Raw genomic sequence first — 18117 nt, forward strand, 5'->3', positions numbered from 1 at the left:
CTGCCAATCTGAAGCTGTACAGGAAATGAGCACACAGGTCAGATATGAAGTGAACTCCATTTCCCCTCTCATTTGTCTCTCTCTCTCTCTCACACTCTCTAAGCTCAGGGAATATCGCACTGTAACGTGATGACAAAACAAACAAAGAATTTTAGACGAAGAGTTAAACTCCTTTTCTTGACTGATGAGGTTCCCGCATCACATATAATCTAGATGAAAATTTAGAGGGCCGTTTAGAGTCAGAGGTGCTGTAGTACTCTGTGTGTGTGTCTGCCCGGGAAAGTAAAGAGAAGAGCCAGTGGAAACACTCTGAGCTCAGACCAGCGAGCAGATGAGGCGGATGTTTACATTCTGACTTCATCCATGAAGTGACTTCATGATTATGATATAATTTAGGAAGGTCTGAGTACAACAGCTTCTAAAACAAAGAACAAGCAACCATCATAAATTATTTCACCGAATACAACGCTGCTGCGTTTCAAGAGCTCAGTGACAGATTGGTTTAATCAGTAGTGGGAGTATTTATAGACGTTTTGTGCATCTGTAAAAAAAAAAATTTAAGTGAGAAATGCTCCAGTTCTCAAAGAAGAACGGCCATTGCTCACCACCGCTCACCAGTGACATAAAGGTAAACAGTGGAAAACTTCTAATCCCGCTTAAATGACATTTTAATGATTCAAGTGAGGAAATTGGGTCACAACAAAAAAGCCAGTGAGCAGAATTCAGTGCATAATTGAAAAATAGCCATAAAAGTTAAAGGCTTAAAGAGAACTGAATATGAAATACTGTGACAGAGTTATTACTAGACCGACTGATTTAAGCTCCTGCTACACACTCAAAATTAATACACGTACAGTCATGTGATTTGCCTGATTATTACTATTATATAATATATGACTATTTAACCTAATAGATGTCAATTAAGAGCATTTAAGAAGAAAAAAGTGGCAGGAATTCGGTGCTTTTCAACGATAGCGTTTTAAACGCACAAGAAGTCTTCACTTTTACTACCTCATTATAGATGCATAAATTAATTTTGTCGTTTTTAAAAATCTAATAATAATCCTAAATGCAATAAAGCACACAAAATGTATCTCTTTGGATCTTTCATGCTTATAATGTAGTTCTTGTGTGACCGCGAATTGGTTCTATTTTCTCATTAGAGCCCAGAGGATAACTCACTCTGCCTTGAACCCTAAGTCACCGCAGCATAATGCTTGTATGAATGTGTCTGTTTGTGTCTCCCGAAGTAGCAGAAAGAAATGGGAAGTACAGCTGAGAATAATTTCAAAGAGAGCTAACCTCTGTTTTTGTTCCTTTGTTTCCCCGTTTTTGGGGTTTTTTTCTCCCCTCATCATCCGCTGGGCTCTATACGTACGACAGAAAGACGGGGAGCATGGGGAATGAGTGTGTGTCACCTGTATTAGGAATTTCCCACAATACAAACACAATACATATTTCTAACTCCTCACCCGCAGCGGGGTCACAACACCGGCTTGAGCACAGCAACAGCACTGGTGGAATTATCAAGAAAACAGGAAAGGGAGTGCTCAAGTTTGTGTGTGTGTGCGCTGGAACACTGCCCACCGGGCATTCCTGTACCTGTCCAAGGATACTACCCCTCACCTCACCCACATCTCCTCCCTCCACCTGCTCTCTGGCCCCCCAGGTCCTTGGGGACGCGCCAGACTTCAACAGAGACAACCCTCCCAACACAAGCCCCTGCCCCCAGCCTCACACACCTCTCCTCTCTGTCTTCCTCTCTTTCACTCGCGCTCTCCCACAATAGCCTATCCTCTGATCCCCAGGGAAACGCATGAATATGGAGGAGGCTGACCAAGTAGCACATGATACACACAAACTCGCTCTCTACCCAACTCTCCTTTCACTCATTTATTTATATATGGATACCTGGATTGGAGGCTGCAGGCACTCCCGTCCTCCGCCCTTACACCTCACCTCTCTGCTGCTCTCTGGGTGACTGCTTGTGTAAATGTGGCTGCCAAATTATGTAAAGCTGCTCTTTCCACAAGCGCGGCATACACATTTAAATGAAAAGAAAGGCAATATAGCGACGCAGTGGACTGATATGTTTATAAGTCGGCTTCTGTTGCGGTGCAGATGTCCATCGAGTGCATGTGCTATGTCAACACACAACGCACATTCTTCCTCTCTGCGGCCAAACCGGCGTGTAACTCAAGAAGACTACAGACTGCTTTGTTTTTCACAGACAAACATGCAAGTCTGTGTTCCTGTTGACAATGGCTGACCTCCTTCTGGAACCAGCTGTTCTGTCCACTGTGCAGAAAACACGTGCATCCATACAGTACAAAACACGCACACACACACACACACCGGAGGATTAATACTTACAGAAGTGCACACATACTTTTTTTCACACTAGCACACACGCACAGTCACAGTCACAGTCACATACACAGCGTGCACACAGGAGTTTCCACACAGTACAGTCTGCACTTTGCACACAGAGAAGTGAGTGTGTGGGCAGGCCCTGGCAGGGCAATGCTAACCCTGGCTGGTGATTTATCGCCATAGTGAAAGCTTGGGCTGTGAAAGGTTGTGTCCTGCCAACCTCTGTTCTCCTCTGACCACCCGGTGCCCACGTGTGGCACTCAGGGGCACGCCTGTCCCTTTCAATAACCTGCATCGAAACCTGAGTCCTCCGGTGCGTGTGTGCTTGTGTGTGTCTGAAGCACAGCAACCTACCCCTGAACCACAGCTTTACTATTATGTGCTGTACTTTGGAACTACAATAAAACATTTAGGTTAATTACAGTAGATGGTCATACAGCCAATGGATGACAAACAAACAATACAACATCTAGTACACAATGTCAAACCTGCCAGCTAGAACATTACAAAACAGTGAGTGCCGGCAGCCTTGTTAATGTCGCTATGGCATTAGCAGGATTCTCAAGGAGTCCTGGAATACTTTCCTTACAGTTAGTCTAAATAAAAGTCCGATGGGTATTAACTTGAGTCTACCCAGGCTGGCAATTATGACTGTTCTGGGTTTATGAGCAGCAGCGCAACAAGGACAGGGCCGAGCCAAATGATTCTCTGCATCTGATTTCTTCCCTTTGATAAGAATTCTATACGCTGTCATCAACTTTTCATTTCAACACAGATGGACTGGCACGGCAGGAGTTGATGTCTGTAGGCCGAACAGGGCATAAAGTATGTCTGAGCCATATGCATACAGGCATATAGATGCACGCCCACGCAGACACATCCAAAGAGTGGAAGAGCGGTTACAAAACCACACGGAAATGCACAATGCTAAGGATTACAATGGATCTGATAATGACGCCCTCCTCCAGGGAGTCACAAAAACATATTAGTACTCTGTGCTCTTTCTATTCAAAAATTCAAGACTGCAACATCACTGGCTTGGATGGCTAAAGGGATTTTTCTTTTTTCAATTTTACCACATTAAATCCATTGAAGATGATTTAATTTTCAAAATAAAAGCCTCTAATAAATGCGTGCACACATGATAAGATGTTATAATATAAAACATATTTACATGTATTAAGTTTCATGCATTATTTCTGTGAGCTGTTTTTTTTCCCCTTTATGCAATGCAGAGTGCTACTTATTTTAATAAAGAGCTCTGCTGTGCTGTCATTATTAACTATTTGGCTCAGTAATAAAGCAAAGTAACAGTAGTTTGCATAAATTTGCTTTCCCCAGTACTAACAATAACGCACCAGTGGAACAAACTGAAACTTTCATATAACCAAATTTAACACCGGTAAAGAACGCAAAAACCAAAGCCACATACTTCTGAGCATCTTGTTGTCGTAACTCCGACCCAACTCATGGCAGAAAATCCACATTTCATTTATGGCTTTAAAGTTAGCAAAGAAGAAAAAGTCAGCGCCAGGATTTCCGGCGTGTGTTCAAGAAAAAAAAAGAATATACTCACTCTTGTACAGCACGGGCTATAGACAGCGCGGTAGAGCCGGTCTCATTAACACTGTCCAAGGTCACGTTTGGCAGGTCATCGTCATCGCTGTCACTTTTGATCTGCCTTGGCGACAGGCCGTTGGGGTCTATGTGTGCTGTGAGGATGGGACACAGACATGGGAGACAGACACATGAAACTGGAGCTGGCGCTGTAAACTTATAAGGCATATCACATTGTGCGTCTTTCTAATTGTAATGAAGTAACTCCGTTATATACAATTTCATCCGAATAACCCCAAAAGTATTCTTTTGTGTGCCATTATTTAGCATACTGTATGCATTAGCTGAGCGTGAGTTGAGATGGCCTCAGTACTTGCCAGTATTTTCTCTCAGGAGCTGTCAATCAAACGAAACATTTAACTGGAGGACAGAACAGTCGACCGTGACTCTGTATCCAGAGGTTCGCGTACTTACAGAGTAGCATGCGAAGAGGACACACGTGTGCACATAATCTCTATCTGCCTCCAACCACAAAGATAAGACTACAGGGTGGAGCACTGTTTAGCTGTTGTTGCCTGTGAGCAGCGTGTGAAAACATTTGTGCATTTGTTACTGTTTCCAACTTAAAAGAACATGTGCATGCATGAGAGCAACTGTGAGCATCTGGTCCTCTATACAGTATGCACACCTGAAATAGAATCATATTCATCATAGCGACGAACCTGTACACAACATCTGAAGAGATCAGCTGCTAATTTCTTCAACCTCGAAAATTAACAAGCAAACTGTATATGTGGGTGCTTGTTTTCCTTTTGCACAACATGGACCAAAACCATGAAAAACAAGGAAAAAAAGACCACAATGCAGTTGAACCATGACCTTCTGAGCCAGTGAGCTCAGTGGTTTCTGTCTCTTGACCTACGCAGTGAGGTTACATCTATTCCACAAGCTGTGAAAACTTGTCCCTTGGACAGCTCATCAGATATACTGCCAGAGCCTGGAGCCATTCTGTCCATTCTTTCTCTTTCAGCCGACAGATGTAGCGAAAATCCCGGATAACACAATAAATTAATATCAGAAGAAAAAAACAAAGACATGCTGTAGATGGAGAATTAGCAGCACGGTATTCTAATACAGCACTTAAAAAATGTACACTGTTAACGGTTCTGTAAAGGCTATTCTTGCTTAAAATCACCGGAAACACTGAATATACTGAGACAGTATTTTCCACTGAGGTCTACAACATCCCCATCTACTGTAAGCCAGGGTGCTTTTATAAGCTATCAGGACTTCACCTTCTCTGCCCTCTCAGCTGAGACTGTGGCCATAATGGCCCATAATAATGGTCTAGAGTTAGGAGCAGACATGGTGTTATTACTGGAGGGGGGGGGGGGGGGGGGGGGGTTGGACACAGAAATAATGCTGTAACTCAGTTGGAGCTTTTGCTTTTAAAGGTTTCTGCTGTTGTTGTAGACTAAGACATGCAGAGTGGTCACCAGCTCACCCTATGGAAAACCTGTAATTAGCTAGAAATACATCGCGTTTTGGAAATGGGGATTGGAGAGTGGGGGTATTTTGAACTAGGGACACAAAGGAGGAGTGGTGGAGAGGTGGGCAGAGCAGCGGATTTCTTCCTTTCTCTCCTGTTGTTTCCAGTCAAGCCCTGTTTCCATGGCAACCTCCTACCGGAGACAGGGAGACAGCAGTGAAAGAAAGGGTACCCGCCTTCTCTGAAAGAGGATGGCCAACCTGTGTATGTATGTGAAAAGCGAGTGAGTGTGCACCTCATATCTACGCTGAGAACTTTAATAATCACATTAAAGTTTTGTTGGTGGGGGGTGGGAGGGGGGCTGGATTTAGTTCGGGATTTGCCTGATGTCAACAACTTATTTGTTTAACCACTGGCCAGTAGTGACGCCTGAAATTCCAGATAAGGCAGGGACAAAAAAACTCTCTCTATATATAGATGGATAGACAGATATAGATATTTTTCTATGGCTTTAATTCATTTTTGATTTGGCTTTGATGGTGGAATGTTGGATTTTGTAGACATCATATTAAATGCAATAAATAGCCAAATGTTCTGGTTCTCAACTGTTTGCACTCTCATTAAAAGTAACTGCGTCCACCACACCCAGCACTCATTCACCCCGTTTCATTTGTGCTGGGTGCGTTTAGAGCCGGGCACTGCTGATGTTGCTCTGTGTATGTGTGTGTGGATGCGTCTGTTTGAGTGCCACCCATCTTCAATATCCATCCACACCCTATTATGCAAGTCTTGTTTTTCCCTATCCTTCCTTCTTCTCCTCTCTCCTCTCCCTGGGAGCTGACATCTAGCATTTTAAAAAGCAAAAAAAAAAACAAAAAAAACGCCCATCTCTGAGGACCACCCCACCCAGCCGGCCGAGTGTCTGTTTGAGCACATGCTCTAATTACATATCACTGCTTGTTTGCTTGTACGTACTGTACATGCACGGGTGTGAGCCTTAATGTGTCTATTCCTTCTGCAGGGAGTGAAAAGAAGCAACCTTTTTTACAACCAACAGTTGCCCTGTGTACAGCTCAGACTTGGACAGAAACACCTACTGTAGGCTCTCATCCAGTGGTTGGCAGTAAAACCACACCCAGAGAGAAAACCAACAACACATCCAAGGCAAGGCCGGAGAGGTCTAACTCTCAGACTACCCCAGACTTCTGCTTCTTGACAGAGGGAAAGCTACCTGCACTGGAGGCTGTTAAACACAAACAAGGCGTTCAAGCTCTAAGCCTTATCTTCCCTCTGAAGGGGCAACATTTTTGCCCGAGAGGCCATTCTGAAAGCATGGACATGACAGTCTGCCTTCTCAGCAATGTGTTGACTAAAGACAGAACAGAACACCTGCCAGATAACAAACCACATAGCTCGTCACTGAGCTTTCCCCCTCTAACATTTCAAAATCCTCAGTGCTAAATGTCAGTTTGTGCCATCCCTTATATCTGACCCAGGTGCAGCCAAAAAAACTTCTGTAATTGTTCCCAGAGAAAGCTGCGAGCGGTTTCTCTATTCATACACCTTTTAGTAAGAATACATTGAAGCTTATTATGATTCTAACCTATTTTAAGTGACTTAACGGATTTAAAAGTAATATTTCTCAAAAGGTAGCGCCTAAGAACAGGTACCGGCACTTGCAAACTCTTAAATGTCCTATTTGAGGTTTCACCCAATCTGGATTAGTATCTAGGTCACATGGTTGAGGTTAGCGACTCGTGGCTGGTTGGGAAGCGTATCTGTAACCGGAAGGTCGCCGGTTCGATCCCTGGGCTCTCTGTCCTGGTCGTTGTGTCCTTGGGCAAGACACTTCACCTACCGCCTACTGGTGTTGGCCAGAGGGGCCGATGGCGCGATATGGCAGCCTCGCTTCTGTCAGTCTACCCCAGGGCAGCTGTGGCTACAACCGTAGCTTGCTTCCACCAGTGTGTGAATGTGAGAGTGAATGAATAGTGGTATTGTAAAGCGCTTTGGGTGCCTTGAAAAGCGCTATATAAATCCAATCCATTATTATTGTTAGTGGTCATCCTTCAGTCAGGCTGATCAGGAATCATGATGGCCACCAGTGGTGAAACACGCCAACAAGGTGGTAAGCCATTACATTTTTTAATACAATTGTAATTTTCAATAAAACAAAAACGTGATTTCCTAATTAAAACTCACTGGTGTAAAAGAAAAATTGACCTTAAAAAGTACGCAATTCAATTCAGAAACTTTTGAAATATATGTATCCCTGAGATACATTTTAATCTGGAAAACGTGGTAATACTAGCTGCGAACACAGAAATTGCATTATGAAAGTATTGCTTTATCTTTTCCTGCAGGGCATCGCAGGTAGCTCATTTTGTAGGAAAGAAAGAAAGTGATTAGATTGATCCACGCAAGCCTTTCAGACTTTGAGCTCAGTGATAAAGGCGTTGAGAGATAGTTGCAGTGGTTTACACATTTGCCATAGATGTGAAAAGACCCCCAGTTCGAGATCGGGAGCAGTCACAGGCTGGCGTACTCCTAGGGCCGGTTCCAATCACAGATAATCGAGAGGGTTGCGTCAGGAAAGGCGTCTGGTGTAAAATCGGTGCCAATTCAAACAAGCGAATCTATTCGCTGTCGTGACCCCTTGGGAAATAAGGGAGCAGCTCAAAGTCGTCCCCCCCCCGAAGATATAGCTCTACTGCAGAGGTAGAGGATAGAAGTCCAAAAACCCTCAGTGGATTTAGGTTGTGGTAAGCCTACACAGTATTTGTAATGTAATGGCCAGGAGAAGCTAGAATATGTAACTTCTTTTTATTGAATCTAACATTACAATGTTTATCATTTTGACTTTGTTACACCATAGGGCAACATTTCCTTATAAGTACGCCTTAGAACAAGAAGATAGAACAAAAGATGTGGGGCTAGAGTTTCACAGGGGCCCAGGCTGCTGAGTAAATATAAATGTAATAAAAAAGGCAGCAGTTCAAAACCTGAATCATAGTTGAACTTTTTGCAGTGTATCTTATTAAAATAATGACAGAGCTTTAATAGAAATCCCAACAGAACAAAGTTAGCTGTATAAATATAGAGCAAATTCAGCGAGCAGGGTCTCACCTTTGCCCTGGCTTTTGGCCTCATCCAGCAGAGGTAGCATGATGGCATTGTTGAGGCTGGAGGGTGATCGAACGGCAGTGGTGTACATGAGGGGCAGTGACTGTACCACAACTGGGATGCGGTGAACATGGCTGGCGAGCTTCCCGGCTCCCTGCAGGCTCAGAGGGCTGGATGGAGGCGGAGGCACAGAGTGCAGGATGTGCAAATATGGCTGACCTCTCACCCCAGTTCCCGGGGCAACCAGAGGGCCCGATGTGAGCACCGACGAGGCTGAGGTGATAACTGATGGAGAGGAGGAGGAGGAGGATGACGACGATAACGAAGACGGGGAGAAGGCGGACCTGAGGGGGGATGACGATGAAATCGTGGTGACGGATGAAGAGGAGGGGCGGGGTTTGTTGATGGACAGGTCGACGGGCTCGGTCTGCGTGTGGAAGTGCAGGTCGTGGGCGAGCAGGTCTTCGGGAGGTTCCGGTTTAACTCTGCTGAGGAAAAAGGGGACGCCGTCCATCGCAGTGTAAGGGCGCACTTTGGGTGACTGTGGGCGTAAGAGAGACAGTGATGTTTCAGTTTAATGCCACAAAATACATTAACCTCAAAAGACAGAGTGTTTCTATAGCTGAAATCCAAGGTCTAATAGTTTTTGTGGAAATATTTGTTATGAAACACAAATACCGAGCAAAATATTCATTTAAGAGTTCAACTTCTCCCGTGAAGCTCTTCAACTGGCATGATGTCACGCACAGAAATGCACGAGTAAAGATAACATCTCTAACACTCGCCTCCTTTCGCTCCCTCGTTCTCTTCTCCTGCCCTGGGTTGCACTCTCTCTTTTTCTCCTGTTTTCCATGACTCCCACACAAACGCAGCTCTCTTGGCTCCCCTTGTCTCTCTCTTAAATCTGCTTTGTGACGGTGAAAAAACATCATATGGGCTCAATTTCCTGACCGTCTCTCTCCGTGTCTCAGAAATGGGCCTCCTAAGGCCAATGCTGGTGGCTTAGCGTATCCCTCAACACATCTTTCACTTAACACCAAGCAGACTGTAACACAACCTCTCCATCTGTCTGCACGCGTTTCAGGAACCTGTTTACTTGGAAAAGATAATAGAGAACACACACGGTAGAAAAAGTGACGCTCACCCTGCTACTATTTGCTTCTTAGGGCTCCCAAACTTTGGCCCCTTTACTTGATATCGCAGTCTTTGTTCTAATGTCAGATTAGCCGAGTTGCATGTGATGCGGCTGATCTCGGCTCACTCTGCTCAACGTGGGTGCTGCAAAGTGTGGTAAGCAGTGTTGATCCTCACAGTGGAGCCTTTCAGAGGCTGAGTCACAGTTTGTGCCATCAGGGAGCGAGCACGTCCAGGATTTTTTTAAAAAAAATAATCAAACAGGAAAAGCTCATTAAAATTAACAGGAAAAAAAAATCACTCCAATAGCAGCTGCAGGAGAAATGAAAAATGTTCTCTAATGTGGGTTTTCATGCTCACTTTTGTTTTCAGAGACTCGCATTTCTTTCTCCTTATGTAATGCTGACTGAGAGTCGATCTGCGGTGAATTACGAATTTTTCTGAGTGGTGTGTATGGGTGTTCTTTTATGTAGTAGCTTACTATTTTTACTCCAGACTTGTATACTTGTTTTCAGCCTACAGGAAGTGTTACAACCCCATGAATCAAAAAAAAAAAAAAACTTCACGCAGCGTAACTCCTCTTCGGTTGGAAAACAAACCATGCCCCATGAAAAATGCTTTCTGATGAACTCTGAACCTCAGTGGGGTTCAGCTCAGAGTCACTGGTGTCGTGTCAAGATCCACAGTAAAATATGGTCTGGGTCATTACCCACAACCGATTTCAGGCATGAGCCTTCACAGCATTTCATTTGTGTTATTCTTCAGGGGTAAAATGCTCAATCATGCTGTTTATTAAGAAAATGGAAGACATGATCAGTTCTAGTGTACTGCGATAAAGATAACATCACATCTCCTTCATTTTTGTCAGTACCATTTAAACAGAGACACTTCCCTAAAGGGGCTGACGAATCGTTATAAAGTTCTCCTCTTTTAAAAGTTATTCTCAAAGAACGAGAGCGACCTACAGGCACAGGCACATATAGAATATTTAGATATTCTAAAGCAAATATCAGTAAAGGCTTCAGTAGAAGCAACTTAGATCGCTGCGAATACACAGTGGCATAAGGCTGCCAGCACAGCGACAATGAGAGCGTCATACAGGTTCCCTTCTACCTTTTCTGTTACGACCGAACTTGTGCGCCTCATCGCAAAGAGGAAGCTGAAACCAAAGTTTACAAATAAGGTTTTGGTTTTTTGGTTAAAGAAATATGGTGCAGTGATGAAGTGCAAAAAAGAGTAAGAAGATAAGAGAAGCTATGAGAGAGCCACAAACTCTATAGCAAGAACAGCGATCAGTATCCAGGTGTGCATGTTTGAGACAATAAAGCCCGTGCACCACTGAGAGACTCCGACACTGTGGGGATGTTATGGGCAGCGCGCAACAACTTTTTTGATACTATTTGAGTATTCAACTGTTAGATTTGCAGCTAATTAAAGAGCCACTGGTGTGAAAGCATAAACCAAACCAAACGGCTGATGATGTACATGTACAATAACAATAAAGAGATTTTCTATTCTATTCTATTCTATTCTAAAACACGTTGTTGGTACTTAGAGGCAAAAAAACGGAATACACTTGTAGTCTTAAACATGCTTCAGGCTACATTTATACGTACAAATGGATACATAAACCTATCATTTTTATACAAACAACCTCAAGTGAGACGGATGACGCTTGCATTGCTTTGCTTAATAAAAGTTAGACTCCGTTGAGTCTCTATGCTAGCAATGTCTAGATTTAAACAAGCACGTCCCTCCTTTAGGTTATTCAAATTCACATTTTATATTTGTTTGTTCGTTTGATTTTTTTTTTATGGTTGAGTGTCTGCTATCTAGTGGCTATATCAGGAATTTACCCAGACAAAATTTTCTAAATAAATTTCACACAGAGTTAAACATTAACCATCATCTCTACTTTGTCTTGCATCAGTCTGACGTAGCCTTTCTTGGCAGAGCCTCGGGCTACCATCTAGCTGCTTTTGCACATGGTCTCTCTGTGTTTCCATTTTTGTGTATAGCAAGCGAGTGTCACAGTCTGCCCGGAGCTATGCCGCCTGTCGGCTTTGAAGCCATTAGATTCACAGAGGCTAATCTCAGTGTTTTGAAAACAGTGTCTTTCTTAGTAAGTGTGTGTAGCCCACTCCTAAAATTATGTAGTATTAGCAGGTCTTCTTACCAGTTAAAGACATTGAAGTATCTCATGTGGTAAAGTGCAGACTGAATAATGTTATGAATAAAACAGATATGCTGCACCAATCCTAAATGTTGATTGTTTAGGACAATCAATGAAATTGAATTTTTCTGGCAATATCTTCCCAAGTGCTTTCTTAAAAGAGCAAAGAGTTTTCAACATAGCATTTCTAAACATACTAGTTGTCTTTTGAAAACAGAAATTTTTCTATTTGTCACAAGAAATATTTCAGAAAAACAAAAGAAATTGGTTTAGACTTGAGGAAAAAAACTATTGATGCTCACAAAGTAGAAGACCCATATAAAAAGTTATCACAACATTTGCTGGTGTTAAGAACAGAAATCAAAAGAAATCGAAAGAGTCACAGAGTACAGAACAAGCCTGGTCGAAGTAAGAAGTTAAAGATTTCAAAGCCTCTGAAAGAAAACTAGTGAGAGTTGGTATGTAAAGACTCAAGAACCATTACCGAGGCACCAGTGAATGACTTAACCTATTTGGGAGAACAATAACTAGAAGCAGACACAACAATGGACTGTGCAGGTCTAATGAGATGAAACTAGAGTGCTTTGGCTACTTCCAACACGGCAACGACCCAAAACATACGGTGAAGAGCTACCCCCAGAAGACCAACGTGAGCATTATTGACTGGCCTGTGCAAAACCCTGACTTGAATTCTACTGAAAATCTGTGTGGTGAACTGAAGACCAATGTCCATGCCAGAAGATAATCACATAACAGGCTGCGATTGCTCAGGAAACATTAGAGAAGCTTGTTGAAAACGACAACCAACGACTGCAGGCTGATAACCAGCAAAAAAACAGGACACACGGTTTACTATTGACGTCAGAGGAGCTAATCATTTTGACCGAGTAGTTTGGCGTTGCATTGAATGTAAGCATCCAAAATAAGGCTAGGCTGTTTGGACAAGCTGTGTTAAAAATTCCTTTCTCTGTTTAACAGTACTTTGGAAATACTTCTGAACTAAAACTAAATTTTCATAGGGAGGTCTGATAATTCTGTCTGCATTTGTATATGTTTGTAATGACAGTGCACTTGGAAAGTGTCCTATAAACAAAGACTAGTTGCCGCTCTAACAAGGACATTTCCTTTTTAAATAAAATACATATACACTGTTTCTTAAAAAAAACTTTACTTATCTGTTAATTTATTTATAAAGTAGTTAAAAGTAACTTAATGCACTAGATGGTAAGTGAGCAAATTGCACTACAATAAATAATCATATGGCACGAACTCAGTTTACAGCAAGACATCAAACATGCCACTTACAGAAAAGTATACTTGCAAAACTATTACAAGCCTATAAAAGTAAATCTACTGCTTTTTTTTAGTCCATTGGCATTATACCTTTTGTTTCCATTCATTTGTGAGTGCTGCCGTAATGTTAAGAAGTAAGAACTCTATTTAAAATTCTCTCGTCAAAATATTAGAACAGTCTATACATAAACAAAACATGCAGAAACGAAAGTTCTGCCTTTTTCTTCTTCTTCAAACACAACTCAACAGAAATGGAAAACTTAAGCCACCCCTACTCTCACTTTGACAGATACAAACCCACACATGCTTACAAACCTGACACACATACAGCAAGAGCCGCTCAACCTGCCTGCCTGCCTCCGTCCTCATGCCATTGTCTTTATTAGGGGATAATGGTTAGCGGGGCAGATTTTCCAGCCCCTTGCAGGCGAATTGTCTAACGAGGCAGACCATTTCCAGCAAGCCCTTGGCCCCACGCCACCCAAATGAAGACCACATTTCTGCAGCAGCCTAAACTGTCTGTCTGCCTCTGCCATCTAAAGGGAAGCTCGGTCTGTTAGGGCAAGATTGGATCTTGGTGCACTTCAAAGCTGTGTGGGCTACAGTGCTCACATCCTGTCTGTGACTGACATCATTACAAGGAGAATGATTTCAAACCCTAGGTATGAGGTAGCAGCGCAAGAGCCTAGCTCTCAAACCCTTGAGCCGCAGCTGAGGAAAGGACACCCAGAAAGTAACCACCTGCTCCCTCTATGCCAATTCCTTAGATGTAGAGATTCAATTCTTATCAACACAAACCACCTCCACAGCCAAACAATTCTCTGCAAGGCCTCCGCGATAACCTGACGGGTTATCAGCAGCCCGTATTTTTCTCATCCATCACAGGTTAATGCTCCCAGATTCATCTCAACAGAAACTATTCCGTTATCCCACAAAGTGATCTTGGTGATTTATTAGAAAGCTAAAAATGTTATTGATAGGTTATGAATGGAAATCAATAATAAGTGAATTCTAATTCATCATGGTTACAAATATTAAGTGGTCTGCGCCCACTATACACACAGCTATGCCAGCAACACAGAGCCTTTGTAACCTAGCAACAGCTTCACCATAACAAGACCACTTTATTTCTAGGTACGTCAGACCAGAAAGCACTGATACTGTATGTGAGCCATGAAAAGCTTACGCGAGGTGCCTCTGTTATACATAACATGATCAGTACATTTAAATGAACTCATGAAAGTAAATTGTTCTATGTAGTCGATCGGGTAAAACAAAGTTATTACAGATTTGCTGGTGGAATTTTTAAACTGCGCTCACATGGGCTTGTAGTGACACGCTCTTACTCTGTGTAGAAACACCACGGAGGTGACATGGAGCTCTGTGAGAGCGCAGAGGCATGCAAAGGATACAACAAAGCAGCAGATGAAGCCGTAATAGTGTGTGCAGAGAAGGAGTGTGGCATGCTGTGTTGTTTGTCTGCCTGTATTAATGCGTGCATGTGTTCTTGTGAGAAACCCCAGAGGGAGGATAAAGGAAAATTGAGAGATGTCAAGAAGCAGGAACAGGCAGAGATAGATAAGATTTAGTTTCCCATGCAACCCTCCTCCTCCTCAGAGTAGTGATGAGGCTACATCTGCACAGGCCTCACCCACCCGACCAGCCAGCCAGCGTGGACTCCGCTGGCTCCAGTCGCCTCCCTAAAAGACCCCCAGTGCATTCCTGCTCCAGCTGTGGCTCTCTTCCTCTTGGTTCTTCTCTTCTCTTTTCTTACTACCATGCTCTCCGACCACTCCTCTAAGCCCCCACTCCGTCTCAGTCACTCACTTGCTTAGGCCTGGGAGTGATTATCAGCCCATTGCCGGGAGGAGGAAAGAAGGAAAGGAAAGCAGGAAAAAAAAGGAATTGTCTGGAAAACAACTGCTCTCTTACCCCTTGTTCCGATTCCAGGGGCTCGGCTTTGACTCGGACTGCAGGCATTCCGTCAAGCATTAACATCCTGTTTCTTAGCCTGCCTGTGAAGGAACACAGAGGAGGTGTAAGACGGGTGTTTTAGCATGACTAAGCAGGTCCCACACTCACTTATTCACACATGGACATCTACAATGTTGTCCTCACACCCACTGAGAAATAAACACATTTTAAATAGACATGACTTCATGTTTCAGAATCATCAGAAGCTGACACACACACAAAAAGACGCACACAAACTGTGAGTCCCTCTGCTTTATAATAAAGATTTTCGAATTGCCTGGTGGGCTGCTGTGGGGCTAATAACACTTAGTAGTACGTACTGAAAGAAATCCTCTTAAGACTGCAATGGAATACAAACACATGCTTCATATACAGTTAATCAACAGCAAAGGCATGAACACAACCCGTCTTCAGAGTTTTCCTCTTTAGCCACTTCTATAGAGAAAACAATGAGCGCCGTTTGAAGTTGTGGCACTTCTAAAGGTGTAATGTAATATTCAATAATTCACATTATTGTAGTATTTCTTAAGATCCACGCATCCCTCTGCCTCTGAGCACGGTGTGTCTGTAAAGTGGGCAGCAGTGCCCGTCTCCTCAGCTCCGCACTGTGGCTTTAAGAGCGATACTCAGATGGAGCCAATGACAACAATGCATGTTCCGTATCCCTCTGCTTGGGCCCGACCTGAGGTAACCCTCCCTCTTATTATTTTAGCAGCAGTACATGGAGGAATGCAAGCAAGGCAAATAGACCCTAAACATCTCTATTACTCTCCACTGCTGGCACCAGCAGCGGGGTTTGCGGCCCAGTCCTCATAGTCAGCAGCACCACGGCAATCATGACCATTCTAATTCTGAGGAATAAAAGCTGAGGCGGTAATGAATGACATACATTATCTCTGTTTACCTTATGTCCTGGCCATCTAACCACACTAAACATATTGCATATTACACAAAATCCCCGTGGCCTGCTCAATTATTAAACGTTTGGGTTTTGTTTTTGTTTTTTACTCACCAAAGTATCCACTCAAGACAGCTATCGGAAAACATTTCTTATGCAAAAATTGTTTCAGCAAAACTGTTTAATGCCAAGTATTGTTCCTCTACCTCTCAGAGTCTCAAGCGAAAGGCTAATCCTGACTGTGTTTGTGAGTTGAGTGTGTGAGGGAGGCAGAGAAAGAGGGAGGATTTACTCCCTCAATCTGCAACCCCCCAGATCTCGCCTCACAGGTCTAAGTCCCTCAGGTACCCTGGCTGTGCTGCTATTGTATTGTTGTCCAGGATGTCCTTCGGCTTCAGGTCTTGGTAGGCCCAGATAGCGTTGCCATGGTAACGACTGGGCGGGTGGAGCTGCAGCCTCGGTCCAGCCTCAAGCCATGTGTCGAGGAGGAAAAGAAGAGAGGAGTGCACTAAGAGAGGCAGAAAGTGAGGTTTTGTTTTCCCCGGGATGATCACCGTTATGGCAAATGCACTTTCTCCTCATTCACAAGAAAAAAAAGAAAAAACACCCAAACCTCTCCAGTCAGAGACACTTAAGATAAAACTTGATTTTCCCGAGGGGTTTGCTATTCTTACATCAAAAAGTTGTTTTTTTCCTTTTCCATTCATTTTTCTTCACTGTGCTAAATGCTCACTCTATTGCTGATGGAAAAGCGAAACAATTAGAACACCTTTCAGTTTGTTTTGGCTCTGCCAGACAATCACACAGTTCTTTAAAGTAGCAATCTTTTCCCCGTGTGCCTAAAGTCCATTTAATCCAGTGGGTTTGGGAGCAGTACCTAATGAACTGGCCTGCAGAGGGATATTCATAGGAAATCAATGGTCTCTGCTTTCCTTTGCTTGTGATGGTAATGACCAAAGAGCTAACGGCAGTCGGGGAGCCCTAACACTGAGTAATGAGATAACTGAGGGGTGTTGAGGAGTTCGTGTCGCACTCCTTTGACTGAAGTCAAATGTCAATCGCTTTCATTCCCACGAAAGAATTGTTTCTAACAGCTAGTGCTTGAAGATCAAAAAAAAAAAAAGATAAGAACAAAGACTGAGTTGAAACTGAAAAGAATTTGTTGGTGGTGATAAACCAATGACTATCCAGTATCACTAAATTTGCTCTGCTGGCAGCAGGCTCAGGCAACCAGCAGTGCACCGTCCATCAGCGGTATGAGGCACTGTGTGTGGGAGATGGAGAGGGGGGGGGGGGGGGGGGGGTTTAGAAGGAAACAGGGTAGATTAAGATCACCTTTCCATTTGCTGCTCTCTGAAATGAAATGGCCATCCCAGGTGTGTGGGGGAGTTGGATGGAGAGAGGAGGGCAGTGGAGTGTTGAGGCATCTCATTTCTCCCTCCTACAAGCCCTCCTGTCCCCACCACAATCCCTCGGTTAAAAAAAAGAAGGTAAAGGGAGCAGGTGAAGATTGATGTCAGTTCTAGCAGAAGAAATACTCCAAGTATACCTATTTGTGACTTTTCTGCTGTCTTTGTTTTATTGTTTGAATTTATTTGCGTGCCTGTTAATGCGTTTAAGTGAATGAAGTGAAACTCCCACTGCACATCAACATCCATGACCTGAGGTTCACCATCTCCCAGTTCCCTGTTGACGGCTACTGACTGTGTACTCTCTGAGGCAACAGCAAGAAGCTTGCGGGCTGCCTTAAAAAAAAGTGTTAAAAATTAGAATAGACAAACTTCTCTAGAAAACATCAGACATTGTGAGACCAAATGTTGACCTCATGCGCTCGTTTATTATACATGCACATTTCCTCACTGCATACAGAATCAAAAAAATCAAAAGGAAAGCATGTCAAATTAAAAACCACTGTGCCAGAAACAGCTCTGTGGCTTACTCTTGTCTTTTAACTTTACACCTGTGCTACTAGCACGCTGCCAACACTGTGAATCAAATAATTTTATTTATGAACTGTTCAGTGTTAATTAATGGAGTTTAACAAGGAAGTATTTGACTGGCCAAAAAAATTATATTAAATTATATATTATTTATTAATTGTCT

At 43.2% G+C, this 18117-nt stretch overlaps 1 protein-coding gene across 4 annotated transcripts in view; it reads right to left on the minus strand.

The window, feature by feature from the left end:
* klf12b (Kruppel like factor 12b) overlaps positions 1-18117 on the minus strand; it is a 40578-nt gene that overhangs the window by 9638 nt on the left and 12823 nt on the right. For 2 of the 4 annotated variants that reach the window (XM_085135805.1, XM_085135803.1), the window contains exons 2-4: positions 15075-15157; positions 8546-9083; positions 3950-4085 (exon numbers count right to left, since the gene is read on the minus strand). In XM_085135805.1, coding sequence (XP_084991931.1) covers positions 3950-4085; positions 8546-9083; positions 15075-15140 — 740 coding nt within the window. In that variant the 5' untranslated portion in view covers positions 15141-15157. Of the gene's footprint in view, positions 1-3949; positions 4086-8545; positions 9084-15074; positions 15158-16128; positions 17234-18117 lie in introns of those variants that run through there. The other 2 variants (XM_085135804.1, XM_085135806.1) reach the window with 2 other exon arrangements.

Source organism: Neolamprologus multifasciatus, chromosome 16 (assembly GCF_963576455.1).
Source record: "Neolamprologus multifasciatus chromosome 16, fNeoMul1.2, whole genome shotgun sequence".
In the NCBI taxonomy this organism is placed as follows: Eukaryota; Metazoa; Chordata; class Actinopteri; order Cichliformes; family Cichlidae; genus Neolamprologus; species Neolamprologus multifasciatus.